General features: G+C 38.6%; 1 protein-coding gene across 1 annotated transcript in view; it reads right to left on the bottom strand.

Moving 5' to 3' along the window:
- Window positions 1-2132: 2132 nt before the first annotated feature.
- tmem174 (transmembrane protein 174) overlaps window positions 2133-10587 on the bottom strand; it is a 17242-nt gene continuing 8787 nt past the window's right edge. Inside the window, exons 3-4 of the mRNA XM_062435181.1 lie at window positions 2553-2672; window positions 2133-2226 (exon numbers count right to left, since the gene is read on the bottom strand). Coding sequence (XP_062291165.1) covers window positions 2133-2226; window positions 2553-2672 — 214 coding nt within the window. The remainder of the gene's footprint in view (window positions 2227-2552; window positions 2673-10587) is intronic.

The following is a 10587-nucleotide window of genomic DNA, read 5'->3' as shown; positions in this document are numbered from 1 at the left end:
GTCTCAATCTCTCAAACACATGGAAAGCTCATAAGTCAATGAGGCAGAGCTCACATTAGTGGTTTTCAGTGACATAAATGACTTTTACAGAGGCTAAATTATTCCCCACTAAAAGAAGCGTACTCTCCTACATGTGTGAATATACCATATAGACTTACCTCGGTGGTCCATGTAATGTTCATTACATGTAGAGATTATGATATGACCAAATAAAGAGGCTTGGGTTTGTCATGGTGGTCGGGTTTAGATTCAGCTATTAAACTGCATATGAGCTAACTTCCGTTGTGCTTTTCTCACATTTGGTGAATTTGGGGGGGAGAAAAGTACAATTGACAGCGTAAAAGATTTTCTTTTGGGTGTATAGGTGTATTAGCACAATATTATTTATCACCGTTCAGCTGAATCCTGTTGTAATGATATATACTGTCAAATTTCTGTTGTCAAAATGAAAGATTTTGAGCAAACTAAATAAAAACTACTAGTAATTTATAATAGTTAAACAAGGCTCATTGCTTTGAACTTTTTATATATATGTTGCATGTATTTGACATATTTAAATGTATTGATTAGAAATCAGAAAACATTCTTCAGATATCATGATAATGATTTAACCATATTGAGCAGTCATGTTGCTGATGAATGCTGCTCAAAAACAAATTCATCAATGCATTTTGGTGGAAAAGGTGGCACTAAAAGCTTGGAAATATAAACACTCCTTGCAGGGCTAGTTTGTGAACTGTGGCTTTCGAGCTAATGGCTAACACTTTAGCGGCTGTGGCTCAGGAGGTAGAGCATGTCATCCACTAATCAGGAGATCTGTGGTTCGATTCCTGGCTCCTCCAGTCCACATGTTGAAGTGTCCTTGGGCAAGATACTGAACCCCAAATTGCACCCAATGCCTACACCAGCACCCTCTGCCATCTGTGTGTAAATGGGTGAATGTGGCCTTTAGTGTAAAAGCACTTTGAGTGGTTGGAAGGCTAGAAGGGACCATATAAGTGCGGTCCATTTACCATTTAGCAAACCGGAAACATGTGAGCTCTCATCAGTCACAAGCTTTTTATTTTCTCTGTACTGGGCCGTTTATTCCACCCTGAAAAATTCTCAGGATTCTTCATTATTTAAATTTTGGTTTTTTTTTTACTTATTGAAAGAGGGGGGAAAGTTTTATCAGCTTGCAAGTTTACTTACTGCTTAATTGCTAAAAGTACAATAAGTTTACACAATTTATTAAAGAGACATATTTGTACCATTGACTCCTCTCATAATTGTCTAAAAAACATTCCTCTTTGGTTGAGAACAGAGGAGGCTACATAAAACTGGATGGTGCAGAAAAATCCAATAAGCTACGATATCTTACTCCATTTTGGACTCTCCAGCTTTCTACTCCCTTAAAGATCAGCAATATCAAGACAGCTTGCTAATGGTTACCAGTGCAAATTTTGAAAAACAGAAATCCCTTTAAATGATGGTGTAATCAGGCCTTTAAGAGATATAAACAGTCTCAGCAGGGAGCATTTCCAGGACAAAGAACAGAGGAGGTGTGAGGCAGTCACATGATCTAACAAACATGCCATGATTGGACCACAATGGTCACAATAAAGGAGTCAGAAGCCATATTTTTATGAATTTGGGTAAACAGAAATTCAAACCTGCTATGTTTTTGGATTCTATTCTGTTATCTACAGTGATCTTTACACAGTCACACATTTTAACTCTCATTTGTTTTTTCCACTTTTGTTTTCTTCTTCTTCCTTTCACATCCCTTGTGTCAGTCATATTTGAGAAGTGTGGCTTTTTGTTTTGCCAAAACATCCTTTGGGTTTGGCATGCATGCCATCCTTTGGGTTTGGCATGCATGCAAACCCAAAGGATGCATGCAACATGTTGTACAAGTCTGCAAAGACGAACAGGATTTTCTTCCCCCCTCGCTGTGCTTGAGAAGCCTTTTTTTCCTGTGAGGACCACCAAAGATGTCGGCTTTAAACTCAAATTAATTACAATCTTTTGGATGATCCCATCCGTCTGACATCAACTGTGTGTTTCTGTTCTTCTGTTCACGGCTGTGCGCGCTCTACTTTCCAGCACATAACTACTCTGCATATACTGTATTTACATGCACTAAAAAAGAGCTAGAGTCCCAAAGGCTCAGTGACGGTCATGGGAATCTGAAGCTGCACATCGAACTTAAACTCCCAGTGGCAGTCTGATGAGAGTCCTTCGGCTCTGAACATGTATGGTATAATTTCTGAAATTTGGGCCGTATCATTGGCACTACAGAGGAAATTCTACTCTGTCTCACGCACAAGTTTCAAGGGTACAAAGATGAAAGATAAGGTGCCAGTAGGGAGACATAGGCAGTGCATATAGTGAAGATGTAAAGGTGAAGAACCCGGCTGCGGTGCCTTGATTTAACAGCTGAAGTTTTGAAAGCCCACTGCATATAAAAGCCTGCCATCAACACATATAATCTCTTAGCTGAGCCCATTGAAAGCTGGGTCCCAGGGGTTAATTCTCCCATCACTACATGTTTGAATCAACTCCTGACTCACATTGAGATGAAAGCCACAGAGTCCCAGGACCGAGCCTGGACTCCGAGGCCCGCTGATCCCGGACGACTGGAGCGGATTATTGCATGTTCGTCTGGTCGGACCTCCATCGGGACAGGGAAACTGAAAAGAAAAACAATAATTAGAGATAATTGCTTGTGTCCAAACACGAGCGTTAAAGCCCTCCTCCCTCCCATCTCCTTTCGTAGTATGTGAGGTGGAATGAAAGGGACACCCCCCTGTTTTGACAGCTGGGCAGGCGAACATAATTTGTGACAGCTGAACTGAAACGTCTTTAACCGCAGGGAGAGACACAGAGTAAGGAGGATTTGGGCTGAGAGAGAAATGGTGAGAGAGGGAAGATCAGACAGAAAGGTCCTGCCCGAAAGAAAGGAGAAGATGTCAGAGAAGAAAAAGAGACAGGAGAATTGGAGAGAAGTGATTGCCGTGTAGAGAGGGGTGGGATTTCAGCAGAAAAGGATGAGGGAGGTTAAAGGGGGGAAAATTAGTCACACACCATAAACTTTGAAGAGAGGTAGAATTTAAAATAACCCACAAGAAAGACAAAGACAAGAGACGGCTTAACATCAAATGAATGCAAGTGGAAAAGAGGAGAATATTTAAACAACAGAGCTTGGCTGAACATGGTGTCATGCCAGGTTTGACACATTGGGTTAATTTGCTGCTCCCTGGAGATGACCCTTGAACTTCGGGGACACAGGGTCAAATTGAACTCAGAGTGAGACCTGAGTGAGACAGCCAAAATCATGTCAGTCTGAGGAGCCGGGTCATGGGTCACCTCTGAGATTCTCGGTATATAGGCCAAAACAAGGACCATATGTGGACGGAAACACATTTGAAACAAAAATAAGTCCTGATTTTCCGTCCTCACTCCAAACAGGCCATTTTCTTTTACTCTTTTTTTTTCTTTTTCTCCTTCACCTCTCCTCCCACCCCGAACATCTCGACCCACCACAGACTTTCTGCCCTAATTCAATAAAGTCATAAATACCACCGTAACAGCCAATTGACGTAATGTTGGCTGCATGCCCTTTAAATTGTCAGTGACAGAAGTTTTCCCAGAGGTGAAATATTAATACAAACACAGGATCTCTTTTCCAAAATACCCAGCTCCCAAATTCTCCCATGTTTACTTTTCTCCTTGCTCCTAATTTCTGTTAGTGTGAAATGTTATACTTACTGTTGTATTTACTGACAGGCAGGAATGGAAACCTGCGAGCAGCAGGGAAAGCAATCCTTACGGCGCATTTCTTAGCCAAATAAGTAAGTCTCTGTCCTTTCAGTTTCACTTCGTGTGACCAGGAGCGATCCCTTCACCATCTGTGAGTCTGAGTAAATCGCTTATTAATCTCCATTGAAACAGTAAATAAACTGATCATTAATAACTCATTATTTGCTTTGCGTTGCAATTTCTTTCACTGCTGCATCAAACAGTAATAAGACACAATCTCCCCTAAAATGTCCCTAAGGTATCACATTATTATATTAAAATGCACTCTGCTGTAAAAACAGGACCAACCTGCAGGTGTGTCAGGTTGATCTTAAAAGCTAAATAAAGGTGCCATTTAAAAATAGTTCCCAATTATCCACTTTAATTAGAGAGAGAGTCCAAAAGGAGCACAAGTTTCATGCACAAATGAAGTTGTGAGGATATTAATAGTGTTATTTATTTAAATCTTCAACAGGTTTAGAATTTAAAGTTGTATTGACATTTAATACTGCAGATTTTCTATTTCCTTAACTATAAAGGGTTTGTTATGTAATTTACTTTGCATCTTATAATTCATTACAAGCTTCCTTTTATTTCTGCAATAAAATATTGACATGTCATGTATGTGACTATAATTAATACAGTAATTAATAAAAACACATTATAATAATACTAATTTATATGTTGCCATACACAGCAAGATTAGATTAGACTTTATTGACCCCTGGGGGAAATTCACATGTTACAGCAGCACAGAAACAGTCCAAAGTAAACAGGTGAATTACTGAATAAATCTGAATAACATAAATAAAAATCAGTGTTGAAATTAAGGAAATTATAGTAATGGCATTTAGTAAAGCTATATATAATATAGTGTATAAATTACAATGCCTGAGACAAATGGTTCTCAAACTTTTTCACATCAAGGACCCTAAACTTACACAAATTAGACCATGGACTAATAAAATCTTTATGTTTTTCGATGTTTTATTACAGAGAGAGTATGAAACCCATGACTTGCATTGTGTAACTTATGGATGCAATTATAGTGAAAATAAATTACACTTCTTTTTGCTGGGGACCCCCCTCAAGGAACCCCTTGGGGTCCCCAGACCACACTTTGAGAACCGCTGCCTTAGACTATGTAAGTGAATTGTGCAAATATACTGTATGTGTGCAAGAAATCTTGTAGCAATTATGTGTGAACTACAGTAGTATAGAAGAGATGTGAGCTACAATAAAAAATAATAATGTATTATACAGTTAACAGTGTTATGTAATAGAGTGCAGTATGTGTAATATACACACACTATACAATAATAATAATAATAATACAATGAAATATATGATGAAATTGGAAGAGAAAACCATGACACAGCATATCCATAAAGATGCAATACTGACAGTGTATTTGATGGTCATACAGTGATATAATTAATATATTGCAATGCAGTAAAGTGAAATAGTATTACACATTCTTACACCACTTCCTCCGCAGAAATAATAATCTTGTTAATATTTAATTGGGGACAAGCTTCAGCTGTATCGTTGTAAAGTGCAACATCACAGCCAGATACTGGGTGGTCTACGACACATACACTGTTCATATTTACTGCTGTTTGTCCATTTCTGCTTCTCAACAGTCTGGCTCAAATTAATGGTTTAATAGGGGAGGGTTGGGTCTAATTGGAGAAAATATTAGTTCCATTTGTTACATGGTGTGTTTGTAATATATTGTTGCATTTTATAGACATCCCTGTCAGTCTGAATTTCTAAGATACAACTGCATATTCAACACTATATTTGAACAGGTGAACACATTTGATGGCGTTCATAATGTTCCCAGAGGAAGAAAAGAAAGCATTTCCACCAATTAAAAGCATGTTACACTGTACTTTTGTTGTAAGTTTTAACACACAGTCTACACTATTTATATTTGGCACCACTTCCTGTTGCGTTTTAGTGACTTTTTTAGTGCCATCTGAGTAAAAATATAAGTGAGAAAGTTGATTTAAATAGCATCTTTTGAGATCATCAAGTGCTTTGCAACCAGAAAAATAAACCAACAGACACAGAATACAGAATTACGAGGAGTTAAAAACAACATAAACAGTGTCAAATAAAAAATATTCAAAATTAACTCTTAATTAAGTGCTGTTTAAAGGTGTCCACAGATTCCAAAGATTAGGTGCCACAATAAAGGATTTTATTTGCTTTCTTTACAGCTTCCTTTTTGAAACGTACTCTTAAAATAAATGTTTTTTTGACAAAATAATCCTAAATCAAGTTCCGCTCACAAGCTTTGTCCAGCGCTTCCCTCCATGATAACTTAGCAAACAAGTTTGTAAATGGGCCTTGAATTGAGATTAATTCATAAAAAACTACAACTGCTACTATTCCCAATATCAAGAATGAGCTGAGTGTTATTAACTTGTTATTACATCATTTAAAGAAGACATTAAATAACAACACTGAGGAAAAACTATAAAACTGAGCGAAAAAATGTGCTGAGGGATGAAAAATATAAAAAATAAGTTTCAAATAAGTTCCACTGTGACAGTTTTGTTTTTCACACTTAACGACACAAATCTTAAAACTCATTTTGTGAGTAGTAGTTTAGTTTTTAGACACGAGAACTTTTTTCGACACATAATATCCCACATCTGACATCATAATAACTACAAACTGTCATTTTAAAGCCTCATACTTGTTAAAGATAGTCATAAAGGCGACTTCAGCCTCTTTACACAAAATGAAATATAAGTGCTGTTCATAAATGTAATTATCAGTGTGCAAAACTCTTTTTCCACTCCTGTGGTGTGACAAAGCACTGACCCTTACAGAGGACATATGTCATTGCACTCAGAAAACATTTAAATCCACTGTGGTTCGCCCTTATAACACACATATAGTGATTTCCAATAACGCAGCAGATGAATTTGACCTCACTGTGCTCTCTGCGAATGAGCTGAACACCTGCTTTCTGAGGTGAGGTGAGCCGGAGAGAGAGGGAGTTTGGCCGTAAAAAAAAAAAAAATCGCGATGGGAAAGTTATTAGAGAGAGAGAGTAAGGGGTGGGGGGGTGAGGGAGAAGGGGGAGGGAGGGTGAGAGAAGCTGAGATGACTTTATCAGGGCTGCGTACAGTTGTTGGCTTAAAGTCAATGAAAAAAAACTTGATTGTAGCTGATAGTTTTGCCACATTAGCTCTGGAAAACGGGGGCAGTCATTTTAATCTTTATCTCAGAAAATGTGTGTGTGTGTGTGTGTATGTGTGTGTGTGTGTGTGTGTGTGTGTGTGTGTGTGTGTGTGTTCAGAGAGCATTTGTGTGTATGTTTTCCAGGCAACTTAGTGGCTGTCTGCATGTGTTAGCATGTCTCCAAGAAACTGCACATACCTGTAACTTTGTCTGTGCATATGGTGTGTGTTAGAGAGAGGTAGAAATGTGTGTTTCCGTATGTGTGTGTGTGTGTGTGTGTGTGTGTGTGTGTGTGTGTGTGTGTGTGTGTGTGTGTGTGTGTGTGTGTGTGTGTGTGTGTGTGTGTGTGTGTGTGTGTGTGTGTGTGTGTGGAAGTGCGCTCCATACAAGGATGAGTATGTAAATGGCTTATTATGCTGAGAAGGTCTGCAAATCATTTCCTGTGGGCTGACTATTTATCAGATTCCCCTGAGATTTAGACACTCCTCTCGCAAACTTGTGTGTGTGTGTGTCTGTGTGTGTGTGTAAGGATAAAAGACGGAGAGAGAAAGAGAGAAAAAACAACAAAGTTTAAAAAGTTTTCCCTACATCTTAAAGATTAAGAAACTGATAATTTGCCTCTTTCATTACCAGAAGCAGCATCATGAAAAGTGCAAGGACTTAAATCTGGAAGTGACAAATCAGTGTCAGAGTGAAAAAACTCTTAAGTGCAGTTGTGCAACTTTGAGTCTGTGTGTGTGTGTGTGTGTGTGTGTGTGTGTGTGTGTGTGTGTGTGTGTGTGTGTGTGTGTGTGTGTGTGTGTGTGTGTGTGTGTGTGTGTGTGTGTGTGTGTGTGTGTGTGTTATCTGGGTGCATGTGAGTTCACTGCCTCTGCGTCTGCGACCAGTAAACTCTCTCCACCTTTCATGCACAGACAGAGACCTGCACGCACGCTGGGTGGTGACACTGCTGGCGAGCGAACTGAAAGCTGCAAACGACAAAAGCTGGAACAACAGGAAGATAATTCAGATTTGATTGGTTTCACGTGTTCTTCATAAACAACAAAGTTTTCCTGTGCCTCCGGCGTGTTTTCCTGCAAACATGGAATCCATTTGTCCTCTGTCTTCGGGCCCTGTAGTTGCACAGGCTCTTACGTATAGCATGTCTCACACACACACACACACACACACACACACATACACACTGAGTCAGTGAAATGAAAGCAGGCGCAGAGCAAGCCCACCGCTGTGGCACTGGGATCTTTTTGATATACGGTCAGGAACTCATTTTGAAAACAGCCACTTTCAGCTGCTAAAAATAATCCCGAGGGACTCAAGAGACGAAAAACGTGAATGAGGCTCAACAGATCTGCCTCTCCAGTCTAAATAACGAGACATGTCCTGAGTAAAGTGAAAAAAAAAAGAAAAAAAAGTTTCCTCAGATATAGCCAATTTCACACATGCATGCATACAAACAGGACATTTAAAGGGTAGGTGCACTCAAATTACAAAAACACATTTACTCACTTCCCTTTAATTGTGTGAAGCCATGCAGATATAATTCTGGCTTTATTTGTCCAGGTTTTTAGATATCTGAGTCAGACTTTTTTATTATGGAGGTAATTCAATTTTGTTTGTGATTCTCAAAGCAACTTTTTTTTCTTTCTAGAACACACTGACAAAGTTTTACATAGGAACAATTTAGGGAAAAAAGGGAAGCATGCATTTTTGTAATTTGAGTAAACTGACCCTTTAATGGAAACTCAGTTATACAGTTTAAGGCATCTGCTTGATGCTGATAATTCATTTAACAAGTGAATCTGCCAATAATTAGCAATTAAGACACAATTAAAAGTAATTAGAGCAGTCATTAAAAAGTAATGCTGTGCAAACTTTATTTTAAATCCTAGTAGAAAGAGTTTCTAAAACAAATAGGTGAAGTTTGTGAAGTTTTCAGGAAAAGTGCATGACATTTTACAAAGAATAAGGATCAACCATAAAAATCCTGATGTGTTTGACGTTTGAATATTGTGTTAAATTTCTGGGTGAGCTAGAACAAGAATATGCAGAGTGTTGCTGTCAAACTGTGACATTTTATCAACCTTGAGATGAAACAAAAGAGTAAACTGGTGGTAAAAAAGGGGTTTCAGTGTGTTAAACTAAAAGGTTACACAAAGACAGAAACAAGAGTGGCTCTAACCATTTTCAGCTTATAATTTTTTCTGTTCTCTCCACATTGTCAGACATAATATGTTTTTGTGTTTGTCACTTAAAAAACAAACAAACACCAAACTCCTTTTTTTTTTTAGCCTCAGTTGTTATAACAGCATATCCTCACACAATGAGCTCAGGTTACAAGCTAAACACCAACTTCAGCTGTTTGTGAGTTGTGAGCTACCAAGTCTTCTCAGTCTTATTAGCGTGCACCATATGGGAGTTTGGTGGTGCAACAATGCAAACGCACAATGCAAATCCACTCTGCTGCCAGCACGCAGAGCAAGGTCAGTGCTAATTACTCTTAGTCTAATCATGATTCCCAGGGATCATCTGACCCTCTGGTATTTTTTTGATTTCAAAAGGAAAATGCCATCTTAGATGTAGTTTCAAAATCCGTGCACAAATGCTTAGCTGGGAGCACATGTGGTTTTAGTGAGAGGGCCTCCAGCTCAGGCCTCCTGCAACAATCAGACCACTTTAGAGGGCCACACAATAAACGCTCATCCTGGAAAAAAACACGTGACTGGTCCAGTCCAGCAGGGACAGATGAATAAAGAGAAAACACCTGTTGCCTCCATGCAGTTCCCTTCATATTTTAAACTCGTGAACTCTGTTATTCCTCGTTTTTAATTCGCAGAGAAATATTTATCTTACACAAATAATCATGTATGACACATTAGAGGTTGACAAACAATTTCAATTAAAGCTCGTGAAGGAAAAGTTACATTTCTGTGCACATAATTGTGAATAATTTATTGCCAGATGATCTCCAGCTGGAAATATTAAAGTGTTTTCCCTCATTATTAACCGCAAACGTACTGATAATAACCTTATTCATAATCTTCCAAACTTATATCAGGACTCACTTTCTCGTGGGATTTTATGGGCGATTATTTCCACTTTTCCTCCCCCTCTCTTTCATTTCGGAGTTGTTATCGTTCAGCATGTTCCGTAATACTTTCATAAATCGTCTCCAATGCTCCAAAATGGTGAAATAATGGGCCTTGTCGGCCACCCGCATTTAACTGAGCTGTAAAAATAATGAAAGTCATATTGCGCTGCGGTTTGAAAATCTGCAGGCAAACTGCGCAAAATTGTGGAGGAGGTCTTGAGATGTTTGCTGAATAGTTATGAATATTTCAGTTTTCGGGTTTTGGAAAGTTGCTCGCAGTGTTGTGTGTATGTGTGTGTGTGCGTGTGTGTGTTTGTGCTTTTTGGAGCGAATCCGACAGTAAATTTAGAGCGATTTGAAAGATTGTTAGAGGGGAAAAAAGGAGATATTTTTAGTTATCGAGTCAATATTTCTACTGAGCTGAATGCGGCGACACGTTACCTCAACTCCACATATAAAGTATATAAGCTCAGTATAGATAAATAAATAAATAAACAAATAAATAAATCTCCCGTTTTAAT

Source organism: Scomber scombrus, chromosome 15, assembly GCF_963691925.1.
Source record: "Scomber scombrus chromosome 15, fScoSco1.1, whole genome shotgun sequence".
Lineage (NCBI taxonomy): Eukaryota > Metazoa > Chordata > Actinopteri > Scombriformes > Scombridae > Scomber > Scomber scombrus.
The sequence above is the reverse complement of the archived record's forward strand: the minus strand, read 5'-3'. Positions and strand labels throughout refer to the sequence as shown.